Source organism: Dermacentor silvarum, chromosome 1, assembly GCF_013339745.2.
Source record: "Dermacentor silvarum isolate Dsil-2018 chromosome 1, BIME_Dsil_1.4, whole genome shotgun sequence".
Classification (NCBI taxonomy): domain Eukaryota; kingdom Metazoa; phylum Arthropoda; class Arachnida; order Ixodida; family Ixodidae; genus Dermacentor; species Dermacentor silvarum.
The window spans coordinates 128,611,674-128,627,980 of NC_051154.1; the positions used below are offsets into that span (position 1 = coordinate 128,611,674).

Consider the following 16,307-nt stretch of genomic DNA (forward strand, 5'->3'; position numbering starts at 1 on the left):
CCTCCTGTGTTGCAATGCGGTTTCACCGGCTCCTCCTCTGACGTCATGCCAGATGCAAGCGGCGAACGCTTGCAACACAGCTGCGGCGGCGGCGGCGCGTCGCCGCGCCGTGGTAACTCGAGCAGACGACGCCAGAAGCCCGACGAGCGGCGCTGCTGCGGCGGTTGCTAGACAACGGCTCAGCTCGTGGTGCGGCCACCGGCCACAGCGAAACGGCGAGAATGCGGCCAGTGTAGCTCTCGCTACAAAAAAAAATTCACTGACGATTACGATACTCCTTGCGAAATTTGAGCGCAGCTCTATACATGTTTTCATTTCGCTATAGTATATATTGGCTGGCGCGGACAATCTGTCTCATGTGGCACGTTGCAAATGAAGCGAAGTGTGGCGCGACTGCGTCGCTAATCGGGAGATCGCGAAGCAGCGCGTGGATGACGCGTGATCGCGATTCACAGCAGCCGCCGCAGACAGACCTCCGCTCATGCAGCGCTTTGTTTCCATAATGGTATCGGTCGCGTCATCGGTGAAGAGACGACGCGCGCTACTCTGGCGCCATGTCGTACCCATCATCGCCGCAGAGCCCGTCTAGCGCCGCGCTACACTTTTCTTCTCATCACGGTGTAAGAACATGAAGGTGTTGACACTGCGCGCGCGCGAGCGTCCAGAATTTGTTCGGCAGCGCGCGGGTGCACCGAGTAGCTCTGCTGCCAGCCGATAGATGGCGCCGCTGTGAGCGGTCCCAGCTTAGCGGCGCCGGCGGCTTGACATTGCTCTGCCTCCGCTAAATTTTCGTTCATAGTGGAGTGTGCAAAACTCAAAGCCCGAAGGAAATTCGTTATTTCAGATTAAAGTGATAAGTGTAACAGGCTTAATGCTTCGCTAACATGAAGGTTCCTTGTGCAGGGCGTGAATGACGTGAACATGGATCGATCGGGCCCACTCAAGTTACGCTCGCGCGCACAATTTGTTTCGTCCGGTCTAGCTGTTCATCCAAGCATAAAAAAATAAAAGCGTTAGCCCACGTACGTGCTACCCCTCGATCAGAAGAAAATACTGACTGCACCGAAAAATGTTGTTTTTCATGCTTATCGCTGCTTCCACTCACACTCAGAAAACCGTTCAAGCATCGTTGCGCGAATTCAGTGTGGCCGCTATATAAATTAAGAAATGAAACGGCGCAAGCTTGCGATATGCAACGCACTAGAGCAAAGTGGCTGTTAAATGCTAGAACGTATGATGAGAACGCACATAGCTATGTAAAAACTCTTTCAAATAGGAATTTATCAGGCGGGACGAAGGCAGGCGTCGTATCTTGGATTACAGCATCATTAATACAGTTCACTGGTGACAACCTGAGCAAATGCCTTTTTTATTCCGATTCCACTTAACATAGACGGTGTATATTATTCATTTGGCTTTCGTCCATTGAGGACTGAGTGACTCTTACAGGATCTAAAAAAAAGAGGTGACTTTCTTTTTTCTTAAATTTCATATGGGAATGTGCAATTCTAAGCGTATTTGACAATGCATGCTATAAAGCCTGTCCAGAAATACACTTACAAGCACCACACAATAATCTCATATACTTCTTATTTTTTTATTTTGCACAGACACAATACGAAAAAACTTGTGCATGAAGCAGCTCCACAACTTTAATAGGGGATAACCATCCCAGAAGTTTACGCTCTCATGCACTCCCACAATACGTGCCAAAGAGCCCTGTTCTGTCTGCAAGTGCAGTTCCAACCTAATTTCCGAACTGTCCAAAGAACCTCACACGGTTAAATAAACCTCGATAACCGCTGCGGAAGAGACAACCTCATGTGTTCCACATTATCTGCTGTGTGTCACAGAAGTTTGTGCAAATTTTGCTGCATGTATATGATCTATACTGGGTGTCTTAACTTTCATGCACCAAGACTTAAAAATATGCAAATGTCACATAGCTGGATAGAACCATTGCAAGGTAATGTTGTCTGCCGTCCCTTCGAGATACAGAGATTATTTTTAGATTATACCTAATTACATAATTAGTCCTAATTAGTTAATCAACTCCTCAAATAGTAGACTTAGATTAAAAGTCTCAATGTGAAAATTATAGAGCAACATGAAAGACTCCCGATACAGCTTTCTTTTGCTCAATATGCGCTACGTAGAAGTGTTTTTCCGAGCGTGAAAGAAGCCCACAAATATACGCAAAGTGCCTCGAGCGGCCAGTCGCGCGGTAATTTTGCATGTATTCGCGGGTTTCTTTCAAGCTCGCAAAACGCTTTAATGTATCACGTACTGAGGAACAGGAAGCTGTATCGGGAGTTTTCCATGTTGCTGTGCACTTCTCTCGTTCAAACTTTTTATCTAATTATAGCATTATAAAAGTTGATTATTCAACTATGAAAATAATTATGTAATTAGGCGGAACGCAAAAAATAATCTGAGTATATCCAAGCGACGGCTGGCAACATTACCTTGGTTCTGTCCAGCTACGTGACGTTTGCATATTTTTAAATCTTGGTGCATGATAGTTAAGACACTCGGTATATATCCCACACATGCAGCAAAATTTGCACAAACTTCTGTGGCACACAGGAGGTTCTCTCTTCCGCAGCGGCTATCGCGGTTTATTTTACCGTATGAGGTTCTTTGTACAGTTCGGAAATAAGGTGGGAACTGCATTCGCAGACAGAACAGGGCTCTTGCGCGCGGCAATTAAGTAGCACCCTTTTATCGAGCTCCGCGTAATATGCCGTCGATATCATATCCCCTCAAAAATGCTTCGCGCAGACATGGTCGGTAGGCATTAGAGTTCGGTCTGCCCTAAGATTTGCACGGCGCCACTTCTCTAGACGACCGCTGTCGGACGACGCTTTGAATAAAGGCGCACGCTCCGGTATCCAGAATTGCAGTTCGGAACGAAGCACTTTCTACCCACTTCTCACGCCCCTCTGAAGGCCGCAGCAACCTTTGCCCGTGGCAAAAATACCGAAGCACAAGCTCATGAAACGCATGCGAACAAAAAGCGTTCCTTCAAAACAGCGCGGCCGCACATTCAACCAGGAAGACCCAGCAGCGGCACCACGTGCCTTGCCGCCGAGACTGGGACTGCATTCCGCAGCGACCTCTACGACGGCGCCGACCGAGCTGTAACCCAGCCGAACATAATCTGGACGTGAGCGGGTGGCGCTTTCGCGCGCGTTGGGGGGAGAGTGTCAGCACCTCTCTTTATTATTGTTACAGCGTGCTTCTCATGCTTTCGCCATACCCTCCTCCTCCGCTTTCCCCCTCGCGCTCTCTTCGCTACGCCGTCTTTCATCCCCGCTGCGCTCCGAATTCGCTCTTTCATCTTTCGATGTGCTCGTTCGCTCGGTTACGTCGAGGACGCCGACGCTCAACGCAGAGCTGCGCTCTATGCTAGGCTATGCTAAAGAACGTTTAGGTCAAAAATTACTGTATCAGAACATCTTTAGCCTTAGAGGTATACAAAGTGTGCTGCGATAACGAAAGCCGAAAAAGAGAGAGAGCAAGGAGAGGAAAGACAGGGAGATCAACCAGACGAACGTCCGGTTTGCTACCCTACACTATAGGGATAAGGGAAAGGGGAATAGAAAAAAGGGAGACAGTGAGCACAGTGCACGTGGAATGATGCACAGGGACACTATAAGCGGTCTCTTAAACCGCTGCACTTCAAGTAGTGTACTAGTGCAAGAATCGCTTTTTGTGCCAGTGACGGGTGTAGCCCCGGCCCGAGTATCTTTGACTCAGAGAACGATCTCGAGTCCAGTCGGTTTAAAGTTGTCCTGAGAAAGAGGCGTTGTACGTCGTAGCGAAGACAGGTACACAATAGGTGCTCGATGGTTTCCTCGCACCTACAGGAGTCGCACATCGGACTCTTGGCCATTCCCATACTATAGAAGTAAGCGTTCGTGAACGCCACTCCCAGCCACAAGCGGCACAGCAAGGTTGTTTCACCGCGGGAAAGGCTAGAGGGCAGTTGCAGCCGTAGAAAGGGTCAAGCGTATGCAATCGGCAATTGAAGGCACTTGAACTCCAGAAAGCTTGTGACTTTTTGCGTGCAAGCAGACGAAGTGCCCTGGCAGTGTCTGTCCTCGCCAAAGGTATTGGACGCGTCGGGGAGTCTTCGTGGGCAGACCAGGCAGCACTGTCAGCAAAGTCGTTGCCGACGATGCCACAGTGAGCAGAAATCCACTGAAATACGATGTTGTGCCCTGTTTCCAGAGCATGGTGGTGCACTTCCCTAATGTCGGATATCATCTGCTCGTAAGTTCTGCGATGTAAGGCGGACTTGATACTGTGAAGAGCTGCCTTAGAGTCACAAAATATAACCCATTTCTGTGCCGGCTCTTCGGTGACGTAGGTCAGAGCTGCATGGAGGGCTGTAAGTTCTGCCGACGTAGATGTAGTCATATGTGACAATTTGAATTTAACTGTAACCTGCTTGGCTGGAACGACGAATGCGGCAGTTGAGCTGGTAGGTGAGGTCGAACCGTCGGTATATATATGAATGCAGTCATGACATGTCTGGTGCAGTAATAGGAGCGTCAGTTGTTTCAAAGCCGGCGACGGATGTTTGGCCTTCTTGGTGATTCCGGGAATAGTAAAATTCACTTGAGGTTGTCGTAGGCACCACAGGGGAGATGAAAGCTTCGCCTCCGGTGTATAAGAGGAAGGTGTGTACTCTTTGTAAGCGCTAATCACTCTTGAAAAGGTCGCTTCAGGTCTCTCGGCTGGCACGGAAGCATAGTGATGGTCGAGGATCCTTGACAGATGGCAAATGTGCGCTCTGAGAGAGTCGAGAGCTACGTGTGTCCGGATCATATAGTCTCTCGCGATGGCTATTGTTGCTGTTGTTGAGGTGCACCGAGGCAACCCTAAACACGTGTGCAGGGCTTGACCTTGCTTGCTCTCCAGAGCTCGAATGTTTGTCTTGCATGTATTTGACAAAACAGGTAGACTGTAACGTAGGAATCCCAGGAACAGTACTCTGTACAGCTGCAGCATAGAATGAAGTGGTGTACCCCAGTTTTTTCCGCAGAGAAATTTGAAGACCTGAGCAATAGCAATTAACTTATTCTTCTTCAGATAGGCGCAGTGAGGGCTCCACGAGAGGTTGCGTTCAATGATGACAACCAGACAGCGATGCGTCTTACCATAGGACACAGCTTGACGTTGATTGTAACTGGATACAATGACACTTGTTTGCGCGTAAAGCCAACCAATGCGCACATTTTGGTAGACACACTGAGGCCTTGTTCTCGTAGATAAGACGCAGTCATGGTTGCTGCCCGCTAAAGCCTGGCCCGCACCTGAGGCCGAGTCACAGCAGAGGCCCAGATGCAAATGTCGTCGGCGTATATTGAGACATGAACTGTCCGCGGTAAGTGCTCCGCAAGTCTTACCAGGACGAAAATATTATAAACACAGCTAAGCATTTCCCTCCGCACCAGCACACTTCCTTTGCTTTTTAGTGACTTTTCAGTGACACCCTCACCATGGGGAGATTATCTATGCGCATGCTCTGTGTGTTATTATTTGTTTTGTTCAATTTATTATTTGTTCAAGTTCAAGTGACAGCCGCGATGTCGTGTTCCACCACTCTCCGAGATAACAGAAGATTGCGTTGCGGTCAAAGGAAATGTCTATAGCCTAACAGCGGCATCACACAAATTGCTGTCAAACGCTGCAGGACTATTTGGCGCTGTAAAACAAGTGCAGAAGCACCATTCTCCTAGCTTTCCGTTCGTTGCCACACAATCGTAATCACCCCGCAACTTGGTTGCTCAAGAGCAGGCGCCCTTTGTATCGGCGGTGAAAGTTCGACCGCCAACTACCGAGCACTGACCACCAACTACCGACCCCAAGACGGGTGAAAGTGCCAAAGAAACCTCTTCGCTTTAAAACATAGATGTTCAGTTATTCCCACTATTTTTTTTTTCGGCTGCACCATTCCTCAGCAGCGTGTACCGTTCAATAAAATTCGTTGCTGGGCTAGTTGATTCATTATGCTGAAGGAGAGTTGCCGCAGGTACAGGCCCCCACGATGACGTCGCGAAGCGGGGGATCACGTGCGACGACGGCACCAAGACACGCTAAATAGTGTGTTTTCGGGAAGGTCTGATGATTTGGGAGTACTGCGAAATATGGATTCTATAGAAGCCAAAAATGATAAAAATGTGCTGCAAACTCAACTTCATAAAAAAAAACGCTCCAGATTTCCTTTAATTCCGGACGAAGTGGGAATTAGCGTAGGTGTGTGATCCACACCATAGACCCATGTTGTAGTTGATCGAACACAACAAACTATACATGGCCATATAACTTGCCTGCGCCTCACAAATTTTAAGCCACAGGGCAATCTTTCGAACACAAATAATTGTATTGTTTTACTTTCAGCGCACCTTTTATATATATATATATATATATATATATATATATATATATATTTGTCAAGCGTCTTTATTTTTAATTTGTACTTATTTCCTTTTTCTTTTGTCGTAGCACTTGTTCATTAGCAAACATATTTAAAATAGGAGGAATAGCGTGCTGTTTAGCCTTGTCATCACGTAAGACGTGACAAAGACCAGATGCAGATATCTATGGTTTATTCATTCGCACAAGAGAAAGCAACAATCATGAAAGCAGTGAAGATTCTCGCCGGCGTTCGGGCGTCGGGTGAAAAGAGAATGGTACCCTTTTTTTTTTTTTTTTGTGCTAGCCTGCCCGGTGGCTAGCGCCAGTATCCGTGTCCGCCACCGTATCCGCCACCGTATCCTCCTCCGAAGCCGCCTCCGTATCCGCCTCCATAGCCACCTCCATAGCCGTGACTGACAGTGAGCACGGGCTTGACTACGTGGGATACCGTGGCCACCGGCTGCTTGACATAAGTCACAATTGGCTTGGATACATAGCCAACGCTGACCACTGGTTTTGAGATATAAGAAACAGATGCGTGGCCGTAGCCGCCAGCTGCTACTCCAGTGGCCAGGGCGCACGCCAACAGTACCCACTGCAAGGAAAGAAAATATTATGCACAAGTGTATTGAGCGTGTTTATTTACCAGAGCTCGAAGGTCAACTGTGAGAATCTCTATCATCTCTATCATAAGTGCGCGATTGATGTAGGAAGTAGCGGTGGATGATGACGAAAGATTAAGTCACGGAGCATTCACACTGGCGTCACACTCATGGGGATAACAAAGAAAATAACTTTGCGAACTCGCCTTCTTCTTACCGCAATATCTGTTTCGTGGTCACAGATACCGCTCAGCCACCGCTTGCACGAGCTCATTCCGTCACGAAGAGGTTCACTGTATCTTAATTCCGATCGCGATTTCATTAGAAGACTTTAAAATTTATACACATCTAAGTACTCTAGAAGCGCGTTTTTTTACTACCTAAAAGTCTAATTCCTGCAAGCCAAATCCCCATTTTATAGAGCAGTTTCTCCGGAAATCATTTATTCTTGCATATATATGACTACAAGTTTGGGAAAGATTTCATTGATTCCCGCCATATTAAATTCTAAGTGTGCACGGAACACAAAATCGGCCTTAAAAATTTCTGCCATCTAATGAATTATGTGCGTCTTCGGTTCTAGAAGCTAATTCATCTGGTAAGTTCCGCTTGCAGTCGCCTGTGCGATTACTGTTGTTATCACGAAAGACGACGTTACCTCTAATTTTTCTTCGCTTAATAAAAGTAATAATGACGATGTTTCCCCACCATTTACTGACTGTGGCAGCTAGAGACACGATTTGTTGACCCTTGAATCCCTAATTCTCGAAGTCAGCGCTGCGATGTGGCCATTTGCCCGCGTCTACTGTACTCTGTTCCACCTACTACAGGCACGATCGTCTCAATCACATCACATACATATTTGCCCTCTCCTCTTTCTTTCAATCTCATTACCTTCCATCCCTCAGTGAATGGTGATCGATTGCAATATGATCTGATTAACATGCTCTCACTACGTTCACACAACCTATAATGCTTATAAAACAAAGAAGATTGCGTAAAAATGAAGTCCCCTGTGCAAGACGTCGTACTCATCTCGTTAATACTGATGGGGCACGACACCATCAAGAGGGCTCGAGGAGTTCGACATGGAACGGCGGACTTCTGAGAGACTCCAAGGGGCGCAAGGATACACGCAAATCTCTGAACAACCACATCAAGGCATACGTCTAAAGAAATCAATCAAGTCACATTCATGCCCACGCACACTCGCTGTAACGACTCGCAACGTCTGTGGCACATAACACTCTGAAAGGAGCTTTTATATTAATTTATAATTTCTAATTGCTGGGTTGACATCGAAAGAGCATATCATCGGGAAAGCGGTGGACACTGTATTTGTACAATTCCCGAATAGCTTACTGTAATGAAATTTAAACTGACCCGTCTGATGGGAAACGTTTAGCGCCCAGCCTTGTTTACTATGGCTTCGGTTAGTTCATCATTGGCGACGAAATATACGCATTTTATAATATATATATATATATATATATATATATATATATATATATATATGCGTATTTCATAACAGCACAAAATATAAGTGCATTCCTGTCATAATTTGTAGAACAAGGCTCAAAGATGTCACCTTTAACTGAGCCAGCAAGCCGTTTCACGTCAAGGCTCGCTGGCAAAGTTTTCAGTGAGACTCGCAGAATAGTATAAGCTCGAAGGAACCGAAGACAACATGTATTTACTCACGTAAAGGTGCATTGCGTTCTGTTGAAATGAGAAGAGCGAGGCTTGTCAGACTTTTCACTGGAAGGTTGTGGTACCGGTGCCCGGTCAGCCCGCCTTATATACGCTTGAATTCGGCCTTAAGAATGGGTGAGAATATGGAGTTGAAATTGTTGACCTGGTGCGGCTTGTTACGCAACAAGGTTGGCTTCCTGCCCCGCATCCTACATTCTTTGTTCTTTCTTTTTTGTGAAGCCGTCATTAGCAATATTCAGGCGGGAAACGCTTATTTTTACTCGTGCGTGTCCATTTATGAGTCCCATTAACCCGAACTCACCGCGTTAAGCTTTCATTACCCCCGCACTCGGAGACGGAAGAATAACTCTCGCTTCGAAGCTCCGGTCAGCGGAACGGGTTACGAAATTATTACGGTGCGAATACAGACCCTGCACGAGCCCCTCAAAGAATTTTTCTCTTCTACTTTTCCCTGAAAGTGACTGTTTTTTTCTTCCATTTCTAAAGTAATGAGCACTCATTACCTAAACAATAAGAACCCAGGTGTGTTCTGACTGTTTCGTACTTGTACACGTGTCATGTTCACGGACGCGCGGCATGTACTCCGTTTAATCGTCACGCCATTTGGTGGCGCACCGTTTACTCTGCCGTTATGAAAGGGCAGGCACTGAGAAAAAAAAACAAAAACAAAATAGCAATTCAGAAATTCCGAAAGAGAATGCGGGAGCTTGACTCTGTTGTAGCTGTGCAAAACTGTGGCCATGGGCAGGAAGGGTGCCCATGAGTCTGAAATTGCTTTGAGGAGGAAGCACAGGTGAGCCACCGAGAAAGCCTAGCAAAGATCTGCGAGGGACCGGGGGCCGAAACAAACTTCGTCATAAATGGTAAAACCGCGCTATGCGCACCACACGAGTAAGCCTATATATTGGACGCGAGGGCATACCTTGACGTCATCAACTCCCAACGTCCGAGTTACGTGTACACTTCGATCTAGTGTCCACAAGTTGGATCACGTACGGAACATTTGATTACATCGGCGACGCCGGGCGATATATTTTTCATCATATGGGCGCGCAATTTAGACCTCTTATAGCCATTATTCTTAAGCTACACTGTTTTTTTTCTCTCTTATTTTTTCTTTTTTTTTGTAATTCAACCGTTATGTATGCTACATGAGAAAATCTTGCGTTTTCCCGTGCTACTTTATCAAGTATTTCTGTTTGTGTGCTGCCTGCACAACAATCAGTGGAAATGTATGTACGCCCTAGCTTCTCCGCGGTACTTGAGCGATCGCTAAAAACTGGTAGCTTGGCTTCAAAGCAAAACATGTAGTATGCACACAATTGCGACGCTTGAACCTCGACAGTGACGCATTCAGATAGGGGAAACAGTCATGCCATTGACACGTACAGCCTGCAGTGCGCGCGGTATCGCAACGTATCAAGTAAATATTCCGCGTTTAGCTGGCGTTAACACAAAAGGGTATTCTTCCTACGACGTTCAAGAGCTTTTTGTTAGCATACAGTTTTTCGCTGACTATATATACAACAGCACACCTCTGCTGCTCTATTAGTTCAGTCAGATCATCATGTTTGCCCGTTTACTGATATGCGTTTTCATATGAGCATAACTGTGTGATGTAAGTGCTTAGTGTCGTCGTTGCACTTACCATTAACCGCAACATGATCAGTCCAAAAATATTTCGAGTGCGAAGTTTTGCTAGCCTTCGGAATCAGTTTCTTATTCAATATTCATTCCCAACAAAATACTTTACGCTCTTATGGGTTTCAAATAATCGTCTTCTCCTTTTACATATATTTATATATCGTAACGTCTCACAATAAGGGTGCGCGTGAAAATAACAAAAAAAGACACTATAAGGGTTGTAAATGGGTATTGAGCCCCCTATGAGCACTCTCCACGCAAAGTGTTTAAATATTTTATTTTACAAAGATTGAGAGATCCAACATAGTACAAAACGACAATATGCATATATGCTTGAATCCTTTGTTTCTATTGTGCGTTTGATGCTTTCACACACAGCACTTTTTAACGCGATAGCGTTGAGGGTCCCGTGTCGCAGGAAATCCGCTGTCGGCGTCGGAGTCGGCGGCGTTCTCCGTTAGAGAAAAATCATCTCGAACCACGCAGGCCCTCCGCGTGGCGCATCACATCACGGCATGAAATAAAACAACCTGATTCGCCTGGTAACCACCTACGCCCTGAGCAGGATCACCTATGTCGCCCCGTACCTTCACCTCAGTGCGACTGACAAGCTCAAACCCAACACCATGATCAAGAGGGCATATAAGCAAGCCCTACATCTTCCAATTTCCACACCTAACGAGAAACTGGACGCCCTCGGCATTCACAATACCATAGACGAGCTTATTGAAGCTCAGCGTATAACCCAATACGAACGACTCGCCAACTCCACCACGCTGCCAAGTACATTCTGCTCACCCTAGGCATAACCTATACCAGCCAATTCGGACCAAAAGTGCCCGTCCCTCCAAACATTCGCGCTGAGTTAGTTATATCGCCCATACCTCGTAATATGCACCCAGAACAGAATCAGGAGCGACGTGCACACAGAGCTAAACATCTACAAAAGCTCTACGACCAAGCCGCAGATGTAGCCTTCGTGGATACCGCGGAATACCCCCAACAGAACGCCATGGCGGTCGCCGTATAGTCGCGGGCTTGCAGTACCGCCTCGCCGCGGCCGCATCAATACTCACCACTCAACCCGAAGAAGGAGACGAAACGGCCATCGCCTTGGCCTATGCCTCTACCAATGCACACTACATCATCAGCGATTCAAAAACGGCCATTCGCAACTACACAAGAGGACTCATAGCACCCCAAGCACGTAAAATACTCTCCAGCACTCCCGCCTCAAGGCAACGCCGCGTACAGATCATCTGGGTCTCTGGTCATTCGGGTCTGGCTGAAAACGAAGCCGCCCACGGTGCCTCCCGAGCTCTCGCACACCAGGCGCCTCATCCGTCTCCTGCGTCTTCCGATCCTGACGAGCCCTCTGTTCTGCATCGCGGTTACGCGCGTGACCGAATGGTCACATTCAGAGAAATCCTCCTCCACTACTGCAGAGAGCGGTTACGCTATACCCCCCAGCACACAAAACACTGAATAAATCACAATTCCCCACTTGGCGGCTACTTCAGACGCGAACTTTCCCAAACCCCGCGCTATACCACCGCATTTAGTCCGATGCATACTCCCCACTCTGCAAAGCCTGCGAGGCCCACGCTGACCTCGATCACATCATCTGGGCATGCCGGAAAGCTACACCCACCAACACCCACCACACTAACACTACACGCATCATAACTACGGCGGAGCAGTGTGAGACTTTGCTGCTCAGCTTGGACCCAGAAGAGCAGCTCTGGGCCGTCCAGATGGCCGAAGACGCCGCCAGAAAGCAAGGGCTGGCCGCCGTCTGAGGAAGGGGAGGCCTCGGGGTTAGTCTCCCAACCCCTGCCGCCCCCAGTCCCCATCATGGACACAATAAAGTTTTATCTCTCTCTCCCTGAACTAATTGAATTTCTCAAAGTAAAATTCGTCAGAAAATTCGTAAAGGACGACTTATGCACAACCTACAGACATGATAGCGTCGGATAGTAATTTGAATATACGAGAAAACATAATTTTGTTACACGGAAATTCAAACACAACCATTTCCCAGCTGCCGATAGAGGTCTGTTTTAGCTGGCGCGGCGCGCCCCGCTCGGTTCCTTTGAACACCATCCAGATGGCGCTCGCCTTCGCACATCCGCGGCAGCGGCGGCGTCCGCCGTGAGGGGAAAAAAATAACCAAAAAGCTCACGTTCGTGCATTGTGTTCGACGGCCAGTGTTTCCAGGAAAACATAACGGTTACATAAGCTACAGTTAAAGCATTGAATAATTATAGGCTCATTAGCTTGCTTGAGTATTGTAGGAAATATTCACCAAGATAATTTCCAATAGAATCAGGCCAACACTTGACTTCAGTCAACCAAGAGAACAGCCTGGCTTCAGGAAGGGATATTCTACGATGGATCATATCCATGTCCTAAATCAGGTAATCGAGAAATCTGCGCAGTACAATCAACCTCTCTATATGGCTTTCATATATTATAAAAATGCATTTGATTCAGTAGAGATACCAGCAGTCATACAGGCTTTGCGTAATCAAGGAGTACAGGAGGCATACGTGAATATCTCGGCAAATATCTACAAGGATTCCACAGCTACCTTGGTTCCCCACAAGAAAAGTAGAAAGTTACCTATCAAGAAGGGGGTCAGGCAAGGAGACATAATCTCTCCAATGCTCTCTCCATGCTTGGAAGAAGTATGCAAGCTATTAGACTGGGAAGGCTTAGGAGTGAGGATCAGCGGTGAATATCTCAGCAACCTTCGGTTTGCAGATGACATTGTCCTATTCAGCAAAAATGAGGACGAATTACAACAAATGATTGAGGACCTCAACCGAGAAAGTGTAAGAGTGTGGTTGAAGATTAATATACAGAAGACAAAGATACGGGTCAATAGCCTGGCAAGGGAACAAGAATTCAAGATCGCCAGACAGCCTCTAGAGTCTGTAAAGGAGTACGTTTATCTAGGTCAATTACTCACAGGGGACGCGGATCATGACAAGGAAATTTACAGAAGATTGGGTTGGCGTACATACGGCAGGCATTACTAAATCCTGACTGGGAGGTTACCACTGTTGTTGAAAAGAAAAGTATACAATCATTGCATTCTACCGGTGCTAACATATGGGACAGAAACTTGGAGGTTAAGAAAGAAGCTCGAGAACAAGTTAAGGACCGCACAAAGAGCGATGGAACGAAAATGTTAGGCCTAACGTTAAGAGACAGGAAAAGAGCGGTGTTGATCAGAGAACAAACAGGGATAGCCGATATTCTAGTTGACATTAAGCGGGAAAAAGTGGAGCTGGGCAGGCCATGTAATGCGTAGGATGAATAACCGGTGGACCATTAGAGTTACAGAATGGATACCAAGAGAAGGGAAGCGCAGTCGAGGACGGCAGAAAACTAGGTGGGGTGATAAAGTTAGGAAATTTGCAGGCGCAAGTTGGAATCGGCTAGCGCAAGACATGGGTAATTGGAGATCGCAGAGAGAGGCCTTCGACCTGGAGTGGACATAAATATAGGCTGATCATGAAGCTGCAGTTGCCGGGAAGCGTGAGAAGCAGTCAGGGATCTTTGACTGGGATCACGTTCCACTCTTAAAGACGAAGTTTAAGCGTGGGTGGCTTTGTGTGATAATCGTATTGTCTTTGTTTCATGTCATTTTACAATTATTTTGACTTACATTCATAATGACTCTGTGTGTTATAACTTACAATACCATCAATGTTTTGTTCGTTTTTGCGGCTGCAAGTTGCACACGAATATGGGCCTAAGCTAGCTGCGGCTATTAGTCCAACATTTTTCTGCGCACAGCGTATGTACGCTTTGATGAAATAAATGAAATTAAATTAAATGTGTATTCTATAGTCAGCGGGCGGTGGTCGGTAGTCGTGAGATGTTGATGTTTATCCGCTCTGGGTGACGCAGAAAACGAGAGTCGAAGTAGTTTTAGGCTTTCGGTAAAGCGAATGTCAAGAAAGCAAACTAAAAATTTGCCGAACAATGTTCATATTTTGCATTGCAGGCGGTAGACACAAGTAAGTATAAGTAACAGGCACCGAATGAAAAAGGTAGAAGGCCCACCAGATCGAGGTGGACATGCGCGAATCTTGCGCCAGGGGACCAGAAAGGAGAGACCGGCGGGACGGTGTGCTGGATAATGCCCACGCGTTGGCACTGGACGCAAGAACGGGCCCATCGAAACACATCCACGTGTGTCGATGGGCCCTACTTCCCTCGACACTTCTCTTCTGAGATGCACAGATGCCTGGGTGGCTCTTGTTGTGGAGGGCGTTGAAAAGGACTATAGTTGAAAATCTGGTCGCACGTACGGGCAGGCCACACCTGTGGAAGTCTTGTAGGTAAGGTACGCCGTGCAGAAAGGAAGCTGGGAGTTGAAGAAGATGAGGGACATCGGTGAATTAGGAAAACGTGCAAGTTCAGAGTCGCCGCGTTGCGCTGCAGCAGGCCTGGACTTCTCAGTTGGCATGGTTTCACATCGAAAATGGTTAACTGACACGGTAAAGTGTGTCAGCTGCCGCACTTGTGTTACCGCGAACGTGTCGGAAGTCGACTGTGAACTCCGAGATCAAGCGCAAGTTCCGAAGCTCACGCGCAGCGTAATAATCAGAATTTCGTGTGAAGACGAAATTCAAGGACCTGTGGTCAGTTAAGACATGAAGTTCGCGTCCTTCAAGAGAGTGTCAGAAGTGACTGATGGCGAGATACACCGCGAGGGAATTCTCGTCCAACGGTGCTATACCTCGTCTCAGCCGGCTTAAATTTCCGGGCGAAGAATTAATGCAAGAGGTTGCAGTTGGCGGCATGCTCCTGCAGGACTGCGCCCAAGGCGACGGTTGAAGTGTCGCTAATGAGACTGAGGCGAGCGTGGGGCGCGAGATGAGGGAGCATGGCAACGTCCGCGAGAGCTTTCTTTACGGCTGTGAATGCAAACTTGACGGCCTCATTCCATGAGAGTGGCGCAATCGTAGCTTTTTTTTTTTTTTTTTTTTTTTTTTAAGCAAGCATGTTCCGTCAGGAGCTTCATATGGTGAGTGCAGCGGGGAATAAAAGTTGAGAACTTCCCGATATTCACAGTGCTTCTTCATTGATGTTGCTTGCGGATAATTATTGTTGGCTTTGACTGTTGTGTTATTTGAGTTGATGCCCTGTTGTGTGACAAGGCGGCCCAGAAACACAACACTTTAACCGCAAAAAATACACTTAATTATTGTTGGCTTTGACTGTTGTGTTATTTGAGTTGATGCCCTGTTGTGTGACAAGGCGGCCCAGAAACACAACACTTTAACCGCAAAAAATACACTTTTTGGTATTGAATATCAGCCCGTAGTCATCAAGGCGAGCGAAGAGCGAGAGAGAGAGAGAAAGGTAAAGGAAAGACAGGGAGGTTAACCAGAGGTTATCTCCGGTTGGCTACCCTGTACCGGGGGAGGTAAAGGGATGCGAAAGGAGAGAGAGAGAGAAAATAAGTAAAAATAAAGAATAATAAGAAAGGAAGGAAAAAAAAGAAAATCACACACGCACACAAAACAGAACTGTTTCTGTGGGCACTGTCACGCAGTCTGCGAAGGCGTTCTCGTGTTGCATAGTGTGAACGTTCAATCCTAGGTAACACAGTGCTGAGTCACAATTTGTCACTGAGTCCGGTGTCTTTCAAGTAACGCAGCAGTGCCTTCAGGGCGGCTCGCGCCGTTGTTTGTGCAGGCCAATTTCCAAGGATGTTCTTTTCTGTTATTGAGCCTTTGTCCAGTTGATCCATCGTCGCTGAGAGAGCTGCTCTCTGCGGGTTGAAATGAGGGCACTCACAAAGAAGGTGTGCGATTGTTTCATTACACCCGCAGAATTCACAAAGTGGCCTATTGGCCATTCCGATAAGAAAGGAGTACGCATTTGAAAATGCTACTCCAAGCC

At 47.0% G+C, this 16,307-nt stretch overlaps 1 protein-coding gene across 1 annotated transcript; it reads right to left on the bottom strand.

Annotated features, from left to right (window-relative positions):
* Window positions 1-6,723: 6,723 nt before the first annotated feature.
* On the bottom strand, window positions 6,724-8,781 carry LOC125939767 (intermediate filament protein ON3-like). Its single transcript, XM_049655192.1, has 2 exons — window positions 8,730-8,781; window positions 6,724-7,021 (listed from the first exon to the last, which is right to left on the bottom strand). Exons 1-2 carry the CDS (start codon window positions 8,739-8,741, stop codon window positions 6,743-6,745), a joined length of 291 nt encoding a protein of 96 aa, XP_049511149.1. The 5' UTR covers window positions 8,742-8,781; the 3' UTR covers window positions 6,724-6,742.
* Between the last annotated feature and the right edge of the window lie 7,526 nt (window positions 8,782-16,307).